Here is an 18810-nt window from a genome sequence, read left to right on the forward strand (position 1 = left end):
CTCGCATTTATTCCTGGATTTATTTCAGGATTTTCGGCGATGCACATTCAGTGGGAGGAGATGTTCCCGTCGACGACGATTTGCCTAGGATGACTTCGTAAATTTCAAGATGATATGTCGGCTCAGTCTTTCAAAGGTGCTCATAGGGATAGAATGTGTGTGTGTGCATTCATAGGGGTGAGTGTATGCGCATGTATATGAGCGCTAGCTTGCATCTGTACTGTGTTAAAAAAAATAGCGGAGCGAGCCGGACGTTTTCTTTTTTGTCATCGCGCATGTTTTTCTACGGTTTCTTTCTTCTTCGGCTACCGGTTTTAGTGTTGTTTCTTTGGTTCTTTTTATTTATTTCTAATTCTAATTCTTTTTTCCTATTTTCTTTTCTCCCCATTTTTCACGTTTTCCTTTTTCTATATTATTCTCTTATGTATTTCTCCTTCACTTTTTTCATTTTCTGTTTTACCTTTTCCTGTTTTTTCTTAAACGCTTACACAGTTAAAAAAAATTAAATGCAATATGAACATGTTCTAATACATGATGAATATTTCTTGACTACATGATGAATAATTTATGAAATACATGATGAACATTCTTTAGACAAAGTTTGAAACTTTACAATACTCGTTTTGACTTTTCAAAGCTGAAGAAAATAAGTGCCCTGGTGAGCACAAAGTCCTTACTGGAAAGTACAAACATTACCACAATGCAAATTGATCTACGGGTCCAAGTGCTCCTTATCCGTTGACGTGTTGGACTGCTGCTCATTGGTCCGAATCTCACCATAAAAGTAGGAGATGAAACCCCAGATAGAAATCGCGAGGGCGACACCTTTGGTGCCATTGAATGGTTCATGGAAGAAAATGACGGCAAACACCTCGGTGACAGAGATGAGCAATGTCATGATGACACCGGCGAGCAGCGCCGAGCCGTAGAAGATGGCACCAATCGTGCCGATGAAGAAGCACTGGAAAGCCGTGGCTGAACTAACGAGCATAAAGTAGTAGCCTGCCTCGCCGAGGTCGAACCTCCGAGCTTCGTCTGGAATTTCCTGCACCCTTTCAAGGGAAATCCTTAATTTCTTTCAGTTACTGGTGTTCCTCTTAAAATCAAAATTTCAATTCGTTGAACAAGAAATATATTGAAAACACCAATTTCCATATGACACTTTATGATGAGTGAAGTTAGGCTCACACACATAAAATTAGGTATGTCTATAGCTCAATATTTTTTTGTTATTCTAAATCATAGTTAATGTTTTTAACCAACGGATCAAGATCCAAGAACCATCCTATTTCTTCTTACACTAGCCAATCTTCCTCATCTTCTCTGTCGTCAAACAATGCCTCTATGACATTCAATTGTATGTCCCTCCCTCCCGTGTGATTACACCAACCTTATCCCACACCATGAAGCCTAGCCGCCACCCTTGCATCCATCGTTGCCGCCACTCCACATTGTCGCTGCCTCCATCTCAATGCTCTCGCGTGGCCACATGTTGAGTTCATCCATGTGTTCAAATAAAAACTAATACATTATCTAGCAGATGGATTAAGATTTGACATTTGCTCCATAAGCTTACTCGAAGTTCTTTTCGCAAAAATAAAATATATTTTTGTAATGAGCTCCCTATTTCTCCACCACTCATGTAGGGGTGAAACTGGATCAGATTCAGACGGATAATGCCTATACCATACCCTATTTCAGATTTATTTTCGGATTTTGGAACGGGACAGATGCAGATTCCAATACCGGGTTATGCGGATTCAAACATGGTACGGTAACGGGACGACCTTAGATCAGAAACGGTCATCTACCACATGCATATACGGAGAATACATAAATCAAATAAAAAATGGGCAAGTATTACTACTTATACACTTTAAATACACATAAAGCACTAGGACGTACTAAAATAAGCCAAAAAATCACTAAAAAACACAGGTCTTGTCTCATAGGCAAAGAATAGTCACCTATTGCTACTTAATACTTAAAACTCCGCCCATAAATCGGATATCTATATTTAAAAGATCGAATTATACAACTAGGGAAAAAGGATTATCCTATGGCGTAATATATTCTGTAATACAATATCGGATTCGAACCAGATTGTGTTCGGACATAAAAAAATCTCTTACCATATCCTATGAAAACTGATTCGGAAATGATTTTGCTTAGAAATTATCGTAACCACTTTCACCTTGAATCATGTACAAGCCGGTTTGCTATGCAAAACATCACCTTCTACAAGTGGCGGAGCTACAACCCAGTGAGCCCAGGCGACTGCCTCGAGTTCTGATGGTAAATATTCATTGGTGCATAGAGAAAAGTGGTAGTACAATACAAGTACGAGTTTCTTTGGGGAACTCTAATCGGGACGACCTTGCCTAAATCTTGTCGAGGCTCGATGATTGGGCTAGCTCCACCACTACTTTCAACCTTCCTACCAGCATGCAAAATGGTTAGGGAAATATTTGCTATCAGTAGTCTCATAGGAAGCAGTCGTCGGACTACTCTTGCACCGTTGATTCATGTTTGATCTCAGGACCCAGATATCCTCCCTCCCCATGTTGCTAACCTCCTTCTCTCCATGCAACAAATCATGGTAATCCCTCGTCTGTTTCCTCTATCCCTAATTAATCACACCTTGTTCCTCTCGACTGCGCCTGACCCGTCCTCGAGGTCGAGCTCACCATCCACCGCATCACTTATGTTTTCCTTGTCGGTGTCACCCATATTTTCTCTACCAATGCTGCCTTTTTGACCCCTGGGCCGCCCTTTTTGACGCGCCCCAATCCACTGTGCTAGTGCGACATTGCTGTCCTATTTAACCATGATTCCCTTCACCAGCAGCGGGTCGACACACCAGGTGATGGGGAGGCTCATCAGCAGTGGAGGCCGCCTTTTCGGGTCCCATCGTGCATTGGCCATTCCTCGCAACATCGATAGCACACACGAAACTATAAGAAATCGCCCCTCTCATGTTTTCCTCTGCCCTAGCATCTATTTCATCGATTTTCTTGGCAATTTCTTAGTTGAAATATGTAAAATGCAAGTAATTGTACCAGCAGATTGCATTTTATTAATATCAAACTCTATTGATATCATGTGATTTCCCATCACGTTGTCTGTATAAGCTCACAAAATCACCAATTAATTCTAGTGAAATTGGTATACTGTTCACCTAAACTGGTAAACATGCACATACATGTTGGCGACAAATTTTACAAACTTATATGCTACCAATTATGGTGTCATGTTGATATAGCACTAATTTCTTGGTTCAAATCATCCTTGCTTTTGATGTGCACTACATAGCTTATTTGATCTATATAGTTTGCAACCACAGAAACTTGCTCTCATTGTTGGTACTAGGGCAGAGAGAATGCAATTGCAACTAACCTCTTGAGCCTGGTCAGTTTAGAGTGTAACCTAACAAAACCACCAATTAATTCAATGAAATTTGTTATGTAGAACATATAATGGTGCACCCACATAGTGGTGGAAATCTTTGGTCATTCATAGTTTCAACAATTCTATGCTTCCACAAGATATGGGTTATGTTGAGATTGAATTAACTAGTTGCTTCCAAAAAGTGCATGCTTCTCTTTCAGAAAATTAAGGTTGAAGCATGCTTCCACTGCTTCTTATATTTATTTTGATAGTACATAATTTCTCTTCAACCACCACCGGCTATGCTGCCTCTCGAGCTGCCGTGATAGATGTTATCTCGAGAGCACTGGAATAGATCGTATTTCGATAGCATTGTAAATGAAGGTTGCAACATTCTTCCTGCCTTCCATTGCTTCTTATATTTTTTTTGGCCATACAAAAATTTGTTTGACCACCATTGACCATGCTCCATTATTTCTCACTTCCTTATTATGGTAATCATGTTTTCTTCTACCACTACAAGTATGTGCTTCCTTTACTTCTCATATACATGTTGCACACAAATCCATGCTATCATGTGTGTCAGCTTTTTGGTAGGGCTGCTTCATCCCACATATGTTTCCATGATTTTCTACACATCCATGTTGCTTCCTTTATTTCTCATATAGGTTGTACACGTAAAATATTAGAACTACCCCATTTTGTCAATAATGTGCAATATTTGAGGGGGCAATGTTGCCATACTTTGTGCTTGATGTATTTTTTTTACCAGCATTAACGCACATGTTTTGTGTTCATATATCCATGACATCGGATTATATATTTTTGTATCTCGCATATGTTACTATGGCAGTGAACTTTTGGTTAGAGTATTTTTCAACTGCCATTAAAGTTGCTTCTCATGTAAATTGTAGTGACATTTTTATTCCTTTAAAGATTTTTATGTTTTGACCTACGTTGGCATGTGCTTCATTTCTTGTCGCTTCTCACGAGTGTTTTCATTGTATAGAAATTTTCATGTACTCATTTGGAGCCATGCTTGTTCGTTTCCCACACAATCTCTATGGTGTTATGATGAATTTGAGTCCAGTGAGGGTGTTACTAAAATACCGCACTTCGTTGGTGACTAACTTATCGACGACGGGATGGACAAGAGTAAAAGATATTATTTTGTTCTACATAAAGTTGTAAATTATTGTTGATTGTTGGAAATATGCCCTAGACGCAATAAAAATGTTATTATTTATTTCCATGTTCAAAAATTATGTTTATGTTCTGTGCTACAATTGCAATAATGGTTCTCAAGTCTGATATCCAAGAGGCTCATAGGAAAACCCATGTGCATGTGCGGAATAATAAACTGTAAAATAGATTTCTCATCATGCCTCTAAGACTAGCTGAAGTGTTGCATGTTGGTTCCGTTTTCCTGATCATGGGCATGAGAATGCCCACAACTTTGAGGACACAATATATATTAGAAGAACAACTGGGCTGAATAGACCCAATTGTGCTGAATAGACCCAATTGATGTTGTGCTATGAGATCCATTCGTCACAAGTTCATGGTTTATAACACAAAGAAATTTAATGTTTGCATAATTCCTTAGACCATGAGAGTATCAAGTTCCTTCATACCAGATGATGTACTTTGGGGTTTGTCTAATGTCAACTATCACATGTGATCACAACGGCAGCTTACAGGTTCATCAAATATTCTTTGGGCCCTCTCAGTATCACGGCATCCATCATCGTCTGGCCAGACAAAGTATAATTTGATCAAGAGATGCTGAAACACGGGAATGAAAAAAGTGAACAAAACTGGTAACAAGGAAACTGGCATGGTGAACAAGTTGTTGATTCACGGGGATACAGATAAATCTCACCTCGATTTTTTTAACATATCGTGAAGCAATGGGAACAGCTCATCGAAACTAAAAGTTCACCCGAATTTCATTCGTGTGGGTATAATTGTCAATATGGGTGTCCACGGTTCCATTATTGATAATTGATCGGAAGGAGTTTCGGGTCACGTCTATACTTCACCGAATGTATAGGGTCACATGCTTAAGGGTCATCCATCTGCGGAGTACTAGGTTAGGCGCCTGAGAGAAAATCACCAAAAAAGTTTCGGAGACATTGAAAATGTTTTGGGGAGAAAACTAGAAGTGTTTCGGAGAAAACCATCAATCCGGAAAAGTTTCGAAGTACATCCAAAAAATTTCGGAAGGCACCTAAAATATTCCGTGGCCTCCCGGAATTTCTTGGATAGCCCCAAGGGGCTACTCCCACATGTGGGACAACATCCCCTTTTTGTGGGATATGTTGGATGGGGCGTGCCATTTGAGGCACCCCCCACTTTTGGTGAGAAAATGTTGGAGGAGGGCCTTGGGGGGAGGGAGGGGGGCGAGCAGCACGTCCCTTCTGTGCCAACTGTTGGATGGGAGGTAGCCCCATTGGGGACAATCTCCCCCTTTTGTGTGACAATATGCTAGGAGGGGGCCCCCATTGGGGGCAACCTCCTTTTTGTGGGGCAATGTTGGTGAGCCTTCCAACACACTCAAGCTCTCATACAATGGCATGCAGTGATCTTTCTTTCTCTCTCCCGTCCTCCATGAAATAGTTTCGTTCTGCCACAAGGCTGCTTAGTCTCTGGTAGCGATTAATTAGTTCTGGGTAGCGAAGCGTTGTTGGATCGTTGACACAGTATGTGTGCAACTCGGTAGAGAGATCGTACATTCAAACTTCTGTTCGAGGGAAGAAAAGTTCTCGTGGTTGCGAGGTTGTAAAATCCTAGTTATGGGAATTTGCACCGACGATTTTCACAAACTCTTCTTCCGCTGCTGCAACGAGCTCGTAATGATTAGATCAAACCATGTATGCATCTTCATAGTGGTTCTCGGCGTGTATGTAGTATGACTGATTTTTGTTTTCTGCTACGTTACCCTACATTGATATCATCTGAAATTTGTTTTGATGCTTTGTGCTTTCACACGATTCTTTTTTTTCTACAAAGCACATATTTGCGTCACACTAGATGATGTTTCCTTATCTTACGCCAATTTTTGTTCAAGGCACTTCAACCATGATAACGTCGGATGGGAAATATTATTTTTTTTGCTCACAAAAAATGTATCATCACACGAGTTACTTCTTTCCATCACACAATAATAATGATGATTGGAACCACTAAACAGAATCAAACTGAGCTTAGCTTAGATGATTTGGTTCTTTCGGTGGAATCTGTCTATCAGGGTTTAAGTGGGCATGGGTGAACTGTAAAATCTGAAACAACTAAAAATAAATTCAGAAAAATTCTGAATTTATTTTATGAAAAACTTTGACAAATGTTTTCAATGCTTACAAAGTTTCATCCTAGAAAAAACGGGAATTTTTGGAGTGCTGTTCTGGGTTTTTTTTCGCCATCACTTCCACAAATGTCATTCGATGATGACACTTTGCAAGCTTTGAAAATATTTGTCAAAGTTTGGCAAAAAAAACTGATTCTTTCACTTTGTTTTTCAACTTTTCCATATCTTATTGTTCACCTGTGCTCATATGAGCTCGAGCTGAGAAGGGCACTTTCAAACTTAGCACTGGTGCTCGCATTTTACTAAATTTATTTTTGAAAAGCTTTTACAAAAATTACACAATTGCTCTTTTGACATAGATTTCTTTTTTACTATTTAACATTTCTACTGCAGGGACACACTTGAGTAGTGCAATATTTTTACCCGTGAATATTGATTACTACCCAAGCGTGCAATATTTCTACCCGTGGTCCACTAGCCAAAATGGTAAACTAGTCGCCCACACAAAGTAAAATTAGATGCGCATTAGTCAATCTGGTCCAGCCCCATCGGTCCATATCGGAATAAATTGGGAGCCCCTAGCTGCATGCAATATTCATATGTATTCAGAAACCAGACCATTTTAGCGTCGATAGAGCATGTACAGTCCGACTCGGCAAATTTAGGCCCTCAAATGTTCGCGATGAGTCCGGTCAATGTTTGGACATGTCTATTTAAGTCCCTATTTGTTGGTGCACATACATTCCCCCCTCACATATCCAGTCACATGTATATGATTGGTGAAGATGAAGAAAGCAAAAAAAGAAGTGAAGAGATGGTCCAGGGTGGGTCAAGTCCCATGTGGTGCACTGCCCGGACACGCCCGGGCATCCTATATCCTCTCCATATATGGGATGTGTATGAGGGTTCACGGACAACCCGAATATACGAGGACAAAATGAGGGGTCCAATTATGTCATCTTTTTCATTCTCTCCCCTATTGGGGCACTAATCTGGCTGTCCGCCCGGATGTTTGGGAAGATTTGAGGGGACCGACTGTAGATGCTCTTAGAGCATGGTTAATAATACAACCAGCAATCGGCTATAATAAGTTGTCATGTCATCGAGCCAACGCAATAGTCGGTATGTACAATTCTATCTCCTGTCTGATTTATAGGGCTTACCTTAAAAACTTAGTTTTTTTGTTATAAGTCTCAGTTTTTTGTTCTCTATCACATGTTCAGATTTTAAAGTGCATTAAATCGATGCATGGAAAGATTAAGAGAAAACTCACCCATGCATGTAAAAGTTCTTGGCCATTTGTTGATCACGCATCCGTGCATTAAATAAGTGCATTAATTGATTACTTTTGTAAACTACAAAAATCATTTCATCACTCACCATCAATCTTAGTTGGTGAGATTTTGAATTGAGCCCTATAAACTGAAAGGTATGGAGTAGTAAGTTTTAAATATGTACCATTTTATTAGTGCCCGGCCCATCTTACAATTTTACAAAGTGTTTTGAGGCTCGTGCTATAGCTGACTCGTATTCTATAGTCCGCTTTCCTTCTCTCTTCTATTCTCTCCCTTTTAACTAAGCAAAGATATAATATCTAAGTCTTTCTAGCTTGCTTATGTCACCATATTATACTTGCTCTTACCAGCTCGGATCCTCTTGATAAACTGGTCGGTTAGATAGTCCGGACCACATGTCGATGTGTCCAGGACATCCACACTCATGATGATAGGGGATTTGCCAGCTGGTGGAGAGAAGAGAAGAAAATACATTCCATCGGTGCAAGTTGTCCCTGGCCAGCTAATAGACATAAATGGAAAAGAACTTCTCCCGGTCAACATGTCGGCCCGATGCAATTATTGGTGTGTGATATACATACATTAACACTACCACTCTGCATTTCTGAAATTATTTATGCATGATTGCTAGTGTACTATACACTGCACACATCTCAGAGGAGCTTGAGGTACATATACCATCCTCGCTTGGCACCATGACCCATTGTCTACTTTTGGCTAGTTACTAGCCTTTTTGTGTGTGTGTGTGTGTGTGTGGGGGGGGGGGGGGGGGGGGGGAGTCATACTAGCCTATTTTCTAACAGATTACTATGTGGTAAACTTGCACCCATACAATTGCAACATCATAATTTATTGCGTTCTATGTTTGAACAAACTTTTTTGCACTCTTTTATTACCATGTAACTAATTAACATTCTGGAAACCAGCCCTTTTGTAACAAGTTACCATGTGGTAACTTTGAGACCGATAAACGGGAAATACATTTTTTTTATGAGTTGCGGTCATCTGTTACATATGTTATTGATCTTATGTTACATATGCTATTAATCAGATTGATATTCGAATTCTTATCTGAACGAATCAAACACGTCTTAGTGTCCCCATCCGTACATACTTGTCGTTTTAGAAGTGATCACAATAGTCTCGACATTCATAAATACACGTCGTTTTAGAAATGAGCACAATCTTCAACATGCATTACAATATCTTCTTAACAAATCAAATACGATATCTTCTTAACAAATCAAATATTATCTTCATCTATCCAGAAAATCCAATCATATATTTCCTATGGTTGGCTATTTCTCAAAGCAATTGCGACAATCATTTCTAGGTCCACACTAAGTACATAACCACCTAATCTTACCAGCGAGATTCGCATAAGTATAAAAGCACGAGGAGTTATATTGATTGGATGATTATGCGGATAAATACTCCCTCGGTTTCTAAATATAAGTCTTTTTAGAGATTCCAATATGGACTACATACGGAGGAAAATGAGCGAATCTACAATCTAAATAACGTCTATATACATCCGTATGTAGTTCGTATTGAAATTTCTAAATGGGCTTATATTTAGAAACGGATGGAGTAAATATTTGTGAGTCCGCCATGATGTAGCCATTGTGAGTCAAATTGATGAAGTTTGATAGCACATGCATAGTCTTAGGAGTAGGCTTCAAACCAATACTGCTTCAAACACAGCTACCGCGTCTTATCTTTAGAAGCGTACGTTTTCAAAATGCGTTAGGACTCGATCAAAGGTGGAGACGTCGCACAGCACTGCTTGATCGCGATGTGCTCGTGCCGCGCGGTCCATGCGGGCCTATCGTTTTCGTAAGATCTTGTTACTATGTCAGCGATGCAAGCGTGTAATAATACTACTGCCAGCCCTGACAACAGTGTGGTTGCGATCTTAATTAACGGCAGCAGCTAGCAATAGTGCAGTTGTACGAAAGAGACTTGCATCTGACAAATTAACTTACGTGGAATTCGCGGTTCACGAGCATGCCGACGGCGCTGAAGGCCGTGGCTGTGATCCCGATCACCATCTGGATCTCCAAGACGAGCGTGTACGTGACCGCCGCGCCGGCGCGCGCCGCGTGCTGCGCCTGGCTGAGCTCCATCAGGGGCAGCACGAGGCCATACAGCGCCGCGGACCCGAGCGTCATGGCGAACCCGGCGTAGTACTGCGCCCGGGACACCCCCGCGGGGCGGTCCCCTCCGCCGTTCAGCCCCAGCATGGCGGCGCCCACGACGAGCAGCACCACCGCGTTCACGGAGAAAGCGGTGAACCGATGGCGCACCACCACCAGCGCGAACACGGCCGTGAAGGCCAGCTGCGTGGAGACGAGGATGGACGAGGTGGACACCGGGAGGTAGGCCAGCCCGTACGCGTAGAGGAAGTCGATGATCCCGATCACGAGGCCGATGGCCACGGTGGCGGCCAGGAGGCGGCCCGACATGAGGGAGAGAGGAGCGGCCTCCGTGGCGCTCTCTTCGCGCTGCCGGCGGCGCCGGGAGAAGAAGGAGACGCAGAGCGGCGGGAGCAGGAGCGGCCACGCAGCGGTCTGGAGCAGGCAGGTGAGCCACTTGCGCGTGCCGCCGTGGAGGAAGTAGGCGCGAAAGAGGAGCGGGCCACACACCGTGCCAACAGCCATCAGGAGGAAGTTGACGACCACGACGGGGTTGCGGTAGAGTGGTTTAGCGCCGGTGCCGGCGCCGGCCCGTTGGTCCGAACCGCCACCGTCATTGTATGCTTGCTGCTGCGGGCTCAGCGGTGTCGCTTCTATCTCCATGAGATGAGACGGCCGGCCGAGTGATTGCTTTGCTGTGGCCTAAGCACGCACACGAACAAACCGTTTTCTCACTCGGCTCAACTGCCCATATACGTGCGTTATGCATTGGGTCTTATAGGAGTACACTGTACCCTCAAACCCAGTGGCGGAGCTAGCATTTGAGAATAGGGTGTTCCGCACACAATTTTTTCTTGATAAGAAATATGACATGTGAAAATTCTACCTAATTATTAATATTATATAGAAATAGATCAATATGGTCTTACAAACACACTAGAATTCTTAATTAAGTCTAGGTTTTGCATAAAAAAGCTTATATAGTATACATATTACATAAATCATACTACATAATACATACCTTGAGATATTATTCAACAATTCTGCGGTAAAAATTATTTTTTATCAATAAAGCTATTTTAGAGGAAAGGCATGCGCCCCACATTATAAATAAGGGTTTTTTTACATCTGTGCCCCTGGTTCCTTAACTCTACTCATTCATCCCTGCGCTCTTAACTTTTGCTCAATTTTCCCTACTCCCTTGCCAGAAACCCTCATAACTGGGCACAACAGACATTGATGTCGGGTCAAAGGCTTGACCGTTAACTCTGACTAGTGGGGCCACGCTGGACTGTGCCGCGTTGGGTGGTGTCACTGTTCGACCATTGGGTCGTGGTTTCGTTGTGCTGTCCCTTGCATTAAACGTCTGCGCGTGCCGCCAGGACAGAAGCCTGCTATGCGTGCACCCAGCAAACCCTGCCTGCATGCGTCGATCGAGCCTGCATGCGCCGATGTCACGATCCCATGATGCGCCGACCGAGCCTGCATGCGCCGATGTCCGCCACGATGCACTGACCGAGCAGCTTTCTTGCACGCCAGCCGCCACGGATGCAGCGACGGTCACTGTCGCTGGTTTCTCTCTTCTAGCTAGGTGGCTACATATTTGTGGCTTGTGTAAAAAAACAGCCACCCCCTTACTTAGTTGTAGTCATTCATCCCTACTAACAAAGCTTGCTTGCATGCACTAGCTAGGTGGTTACTAACAAGGGAACCCCTACTAACAAGTCGAGCTCTCTAAGAAAATAATCAACAAATATGCAGTCCCAATATGTAGATAGGGCCAACAAGCCCATAACACAATCACATAGCTCAAACTAGGAAGAACTTAAGAATAGAATAGATATAAAACTTAATGATAGAATTTAAGAAAAGGGCCAACAAGCCCATAGCAACTCCAACATAGTTCAATTACAACTTAACATAACATAGCCTAAAAAAAGATAGAGGGTTTAGAACCCTAGCCGCCGCCTTCTCCACCTCGCTCCTCCTCCGGGCACCCTTTTCACTGCTCCTCCGGGGCGTTGTCGATGGGGTACGGAAGAGTGTGCATGTGCGTCGCGGTGGGGAAGATGTTGTTGTACTCGGTGAACCTGTTGTGGGTGGTGAAAGCGATGAACTCGAAGCCACACCAAAACACCCGGCTGAGGAGGTAGAAGGCGTCGAATGTGTTGGTGAAGTGGGCAAGGAGAGCAACCATCACCCGGTTTTGGATGACCTCTTCGACGCGGAACATCGTTGGAGATCCCCTCAGGAGGTGGTGGTAGCCGGACGCGAGGAAGAACTCGGTGAAGTTCCTTGCGGTCCTCAGCCTTGATATCACCCACACACGTAGTGTGCGATCAACGTACACGCCGATAGGGTAGAGCCTGTTCGGCACGGTGGGTAGGAAGCGGTAGCTTGGTCTGGTGTACTGCACGGCTGAGGGATGTGCAGAAGACGGAGAAGTGGTCGAAGAGCAAGAAGGGCAGATGGATGAGGGATGGCAGAGGCAGAGGGTGGCTTAAATAGCCGTAGTGCTACGTGTTGTTTGGCCGTGGCAATAACGGGGTCAAATGTGAAGTTAGTAGCCCGTTTTCAAACCAACCGCAGCATCGGGAGTGTACACGCGTGGGAAACGATGGTTTGAAAAGAAGAAGAAAAAGAAGCTAATTGCACGCGTGGGAATCCATGGTCAAACCCTATATTATATGAACAAAAAGAGACAATTTTTGAAGAGCTTGTGGCCATTTTGAATGATAAAAATAAATTTGGCCCTTAAAAAATTGGTCATTTTGCATGATAAAAAAAGATAGAGGGCTTGTGGCCATTATACAAATGCAAAATGACCCATTTTTGATAGTTTGTGGCCATTTTGCATGATAAAAATAAATTTAGCCCTTATAAATTTGGTCATTTTACATAGATCATACTACATAGTACATACCTTGAGATATTTTTCAACAATTCTGCGGTAAAAAATATTTTCTATCAATAAAGGTATTTTTTAGAGGAAAGGCATGCGCCCCACTTTATAAATAAAGCCACCAGACAGTGTTCCAGAAACGCCATAACCAGAAATATGACCACACCCAACCAAGGGCGACATAAACTTACGAAAGTATGAGATACAGGGTACCCAGGCCAGCAGCACGGCACGCACGCCGGAAGATAAGAGGAACCGACTAAAACGACATAGCCACCAACTAAAATGACATAGCCACCAACTAAGTCAAAAGAAACGCCGAGGAAACTACGCAGCTGGCTCTTGCCTAGATAGGGAAGACGCTGAGGCCCAAATTTTAGATACCAGAAGGTCAAAAGCGTTCCGGTCCTCCGTCTTAGTAAATGATCTCCACTGCTGCAGAAACAGGCAAGATTTAAATAAGCAATCAACAGGTTTAGCAGGAAAACATGCTCCATGGTAAAAATTTGTTTCTGGTTGTCCACAAGGCCCAGCAAATCGCCCCCAGACCAACCCAAAATACTCGCTTAGTGACCCCTACCAGGTCATTGGCGAGGACCCGAAGCTCAGAGAAAGAAGATGGTGCCCATGGCACATGAAGCCACGACCTAACACAGCTTTAGACCAGCTTAGCCAGAACACAATGAAAGAAAATATGGTTAGTGTCCTCCAGGGCGCCACAGAGGGCACAAGACTCTGAGCCCGGGCCATTAAGTTTACGAATTTGGTCAGCCGCAGGGAGACGACCTTTAAAAGCTTGCCAGAGGAAGATCTTCACCTTAGGGGGAATCCGAGCCCTCCAAATCGGGTTGAATCCGTTAGCGGTCTGGAGCAGGCAGGTGAGCCACTTGCGCGTGCCGCCGTGAAGGAAGTAGGCTCGAAAGAGGAGCGGGGTTGCGGTAGAGTGGTTTAGCGTCGGCGCCGGCGCGCTAGTCCGAACCGCCGCCGTCATTGTATGCTTGCTGCTGCCGGCTCAGTGGTGTCGCTTCTATCTCCATCAGACGAGAGGGCCGGCCGAGTGATTGCTTTGATGTGCCCAAAAGCACGGACATGAACAAACCTTTTTCTCACTCGGCTCAACTGCCCATATACTATACGTGCGTTATGCATAGGGTCTTATAGGGATCTCGTGATCACGGGTTCGATGCCCGAAAATTCGTTCCAGAGCGCGAGCTCAGATGGTCCTGATATCTGAGTGTTTCAATTGTCTTGTTAGACTCTGTATTGTAGCCTTACTGTATAATCCATACCGTATTGGTATAGGATTTGTATGTTACCATCATATATATAGGACAAATGTTTCCTACAAGCAGTGCTAGTTACCACCACTTGCGTTTGTATTTTGTATGTAGTATCTGTCAAAACCAAAAGTATGTACGTGTAGTATGTAGTATATATCAATGATTAGGTAGTATATATACTAATTTTTGGGTAGTATGTACCATGTTTTAAGTATGATCTTTTTTATGTACAAATATGTACGTATTTCACAAATATAACAAAAACTATGGACTCATATGCAATTTTTTCATGTAACTTGATTTAAAATATCTTAGATACAGTATATGAACATATTTAAAATAATAAAATAGTATATATAATACCACATGGTAGTATATGAGATATGTGGGGTAACTACCACCACTAGTGCAGAACCGGGCTATAGCACCGGTTCGTAAGGGCCTTTAGTGCCGGTTCTGCAACCGGCACTAAATGGTTGTTTTTGGAATTTTTTTATTTTTTTCTGATTTTCAATTTTCTGAATTATTTGACGATTTAGTCTCTAGTCACCCCGCTTAACTGCTCAAGTGTGGATCACTCATTCCAAATCGTCTAACTTCCCGGCCGGTCACCCATCCTCTCACTACTCCAGCCTGAGCGCGCTTAACTTCGGAGTTCTATTCCCCATAGTTTCCAAGTCTGCACTTGTTGTTTTGCTGACAATTGTAAACTGTCAATCCTATTAACCTTTAGGAGTTTAGCTTGAGCATTAGGTCACATGTTTCACCGTTTGAATTTGAAACTATTATCTAAAAAAAATTAGTAACACTAATATTTCTTGAATAAGTAGTTTGACCATAGTTTGACCAGATTTGACCAAAATTCAAAAAACTAAAATAATTATTTAGAAACACTAATATTCTTGAATAATTATTTAGCAACACTAATATTTCTTCAATAAGTAGTTTGACCATAGTTTGACCAAAATTCAAAAAAACTGAAATTTAAGCATATCTTTTTTTCCTTTAAGAATTTAAGGATTCTAAAAATTTGCAAATATGCCTGCGGCAGTCAAAATTGGATTTGGATTTTCGTGCTACACATTTTGATATATTATACGTTTTTTTTCTGACATCGTATGCAAAAGATATAGTCGTTTTACTTTTTCATCACACTTTTTTGCAAAACATGTCCAAATTTAAGTTTTAAAATTTTCCTAACTAGTAGATGTAGTAACATAACTACATCTTGAAGGATTTTAATTTTTGAAGTTTTTATAATTTTTTTTGTCTTTTTCAAAACTGAAATGACGATAGGGGGGGGGGGTGGTGTAGAGTTTGAAAATTGGCCTATAGTGCCGGTTTGTGTCTCCAACCGAGACTATAGGTTAAGACTCATTTAGTGCCGGTTTGTGACACAAACCGGTACTATGGGTTAGACCTTTAGGGCCTATTCGGAGACTCGCTGGCTTCTCGAAAACTTCTCGTATCCAGCTTCTAACCTCACTTCTCACTTCAGTAGCGTTCAACAAACCTAGAGGCTCGCTAGCTTCTCCCAACGCCTGAGTGAGCTGGCAGCCCAGCTGCGGCGGTGAAGCCCAGCTTCTTGTCACCTTGGGCCGGCTAGAAGCAGCCCATTTCCCCACCGGCGCTGCTCCTCGCTGAGCTCCTCCTTCCTTTTATGATTTGTGGCTGTACAGAGAACGTTTCTGTAGTCAAGATGCTCCTTGCTCACCGGCGCCATTCCATGCTGAGCTCCTCCTTTCACCACCGGCGTTGATCCTCGCTGAGCTCCTCCTTCCCCCACCGGCGCTGCTCCTCACTGGCATCGATGGCGTGGGGGTGAGCTCCTCCTCCCCCTATGGTGTTGCTCCTTGCCGAAGGCGGTACTGGCGGCTGTGAGGACAGGAATCGGCGGGGAACTCGTTTGGAGGGCGTATCTGGAGTCGTTGGAGAGAATCCAGTCGGCAACCGAGGGGGCCGGGCATGGCGGCGTAGAGGGAGAACGTGAAGGAGAGGGGAGATATGACCGAGTCTGTTTGTGTGTATCTGTTCGAGCGAGCAAGAGGTGGGCTGCCGAATCGTTTTCCTCAGCGGTGGCAATCTGGTTGTAAATAAGGGGAACTCCAGATTCTTCAAAACATGGAACTGGGTTTCCTTTGCTTCACAAATTTGCACTACCGGCTCAACTTAGCTTCAGGAATTCAACTTCTGGAAGCTAAAGCATTCGGGTCAACTTCAAACGAGAATTTTGTGGAGTTGAGAGTTGGAGGGGTTCAGAACAGGCCCTTAGTACCGGGAGGTAGGCCAGCCCGTACGCATAGAGAAAGTCGATCCTGATCACGAGCCCGATGGCGACGGTGGCCGCCAGGAGGCGGCCCGACATGAGGGAGAGCAGAGCGGCCTCCGTGGCGCTCTCTTCGCGCTGGCGCCGGCGGCAGGAGAAGAAGGAGACGCAGAGCGGCGGCAGCAAGAGGGGCCACGCGGCGGTCTGGAGCAGGCAGGTGAGCCACTTGCGCGTGCCGCCGTAGAGGAAGTAGGCGCGAAAGAGGAGCAGGCCACACACCGTGCAACAGCCATCAGGAGGAAGTTGACGACGATGACGGGGTTGCGGTAGAGTGGTTTAGCGCCGGCGCCGGCCCACTGCTCCGGACCGCGCCCGTCATTATATGCTTGATGCTGCGGGCTCAGTGGTGTCGCTTCTATATCCATGAGATGAGACGGCCGGCCGAGTGATTGCTTTGCTGTGGCCAAAAGCACGCACACGAACAAATCCTTTTTCTCACTCGGCTCAACTGCCCATATACGTGCGTTATGCATTATAGGGCGTGTTTGGTTGCCCGCATCGGGCCCAACCAGACCCGCAAAGGAAGAAAGAAGCCTGTTTGGTTGCATGTTTTCCACTGTTGGGCCTGCATCGCACGCTTCTTAAAGCAGCCCAGAGCCTGGCTCGCTAGAAACGCTCCAATCGGCAGTTTTTAGCGAGCTAGGCCCAGGCGAGCGCTAGCGAGCAGGCCCTTGCACGAGTGGAGACGGGAGAGATGTGAGGTGATTACATGAGGTCTTCTTCAACCTCCAGTAAACTTCTATCTAATCTACTCTCTCTGATCTACACAACGGTGCTTCGATTCGAGGTAAGCTCTACACGAAAAAGATGCACCTCGATGCTATGGTTCCATTCAGGCGATCGGTTCGTAGTTTCGTCGGCCGTAAGTTCTTAATCTCGTGTTCCCTTTTGAAGCTATTCTGGATGAATTTTGTCAGATTTGTCACGCACGATCGATCATTTGAAATTTCCTTTGACCAGCAGCCTAATCTCGCAGTCCCTCCCAACATTCGTGTTGTAAGTTTTTGGTTTCGACGATTGTAGCTTCATCTCTCTTTCAACAGCAGTCTACTGCACTGACGCCGCCATGTCGAGCTCCTCTGTCCTCTGCTCCGAGCCCTCCTATTCGTCCCTCTCGCGCCGAAGCCCTTCCCCTTGATCTCCTTGCCCGCGTGCTACTCACTAGAGTCGTCTCCGGCGTCGCTCATCTCGGCCTACTCTCTGTCGTCCTCCTACTGCACTGACGCTACAATGGCGCGCACACTGCTTTCTTGTGTCCTTTGCCTCCGCGCACACTGCAGTTCGCCGCGCCGCCGACGGGGTCGATCATCTTCGCCTCCTCTCTCTCGCCCTACTACACTGGAGTCGTTTCCGGCGTCGATCATCTCGGCCTCCTCTCTCGTCCACTGCATTGACGATACCATGGCGCGAGCACTGCATTCTCCTCCTCTGTCCACTGTCTTTGCGCGAGCACCGCAACTAGTTCACCGACGGTGTCGCTCGCCGTGCCGCCGACGGGGTCGTTCGTCCACGACTCCATACTCGTCACGTCGGACACGGCGCCACGGCCACTATCCACCGCAGTCGCCATGGTCCGAGCACACTGCATTTCTTCTTCTCCTTCCTCTGCTAGCTCTTAGCCCTGTGTGCTAAGTGCAAGTGCTAACTCTTAATCATATCCCATGCGGGCAACCAAACAAAATGTAGTTGCATGCGCCGAGACAATGCAGGCAACCAAACAACATGCCAAAGTTGATCCCCTAATGCAGGAAGTCCATATGTAGGCAACCAAACAACTCGCAGATGTCGCATATGAGGCTGTTTTTTCAAAGCCAGGCTGGGTTGAGATGTGTATGCAATGCAGCTACTGTTCCAAACTGGAACCAAACACGCCCATAGGGTCTTACTAGAACGTAAAAGCGCGCGTTGCTGCACCCGTATGTTTTATGGAAATAATAGAAAAAGATTCAATTATATGAGAAAATTTGGACATCACACAATAAAAGAGAGAAAAGGAGCATCTTGTAAAGTACGTCAATACACTATTTTTAGGGAATAGAACATCTATATACTTATGGTGGGGTATACAGGTTTTAAAGTTCACACAGATGACACTGCCATCTAAATTAGCATTGGAATGTCAATGTACAAAAAAGTTTGTCTGACATTCATTTGGTAAGACATTCGAGTAAGTGGTGG

At 44.2% G+C, this 18810-nt stretch overlaps 1 protein-coding gene across 3 annotated transcripts; it reads right to left on the reverse strand.

Annotated features, from left to right (window-relative positions):
* Window positions 1-502: 502 nt before the first annotated feature.
* Window positions 503-10883, reverse strand: LOC123121783 (purine permease 3). Of its 3 annotated transcripts, none has more exons than XM_044541831.1 (3): window positions 9975-10883; window positions 5086-5172; window positions 503-1045 (listed from the first exon to the last, which is right to left on the reverse strand). In XM_044541831.1, the coding sequence occupies exons 1-3, from the start codon at window positions 10785-10787 to the stop codon at window positions 713-715; spliced, it is 1233 nt and encodes a 410-aa protein (XP_044397766.1). In that variant the 5' UTR covers window positions 10788-10883; the 3' UTR covers window positions 503-712. The 3 variants fall into 3 exon arrangements, with proteins under 3 accessions (XP_044397766.1, XP_044397767.1, XP_044397768.1); XM_044541833.1 differs by having other exon boundaries at window positions 529-1045; window positions 5086-5138; XM_044541832.1 differs by lacking the exon at window positions 5086-5172.
* Window positions 10884-18810: the final 7927 nt, after the last annotated feature.

Source organism: Triticum aestivum, chromosome 5D (assembly GCF_018294505.1).
Source record: "Triticum aestivum cultivar Chinese Spring chromosome 5D, IWGSC CS RefSeq v2.1, whole genome shotgun sequence".
Classification (NCBI taxonomy): Eukaryota; Viridiplantae; Streptophyta; class Magnoliopsida; order Poales; family Poaceae; genus Triticum; species Triticum aestivum.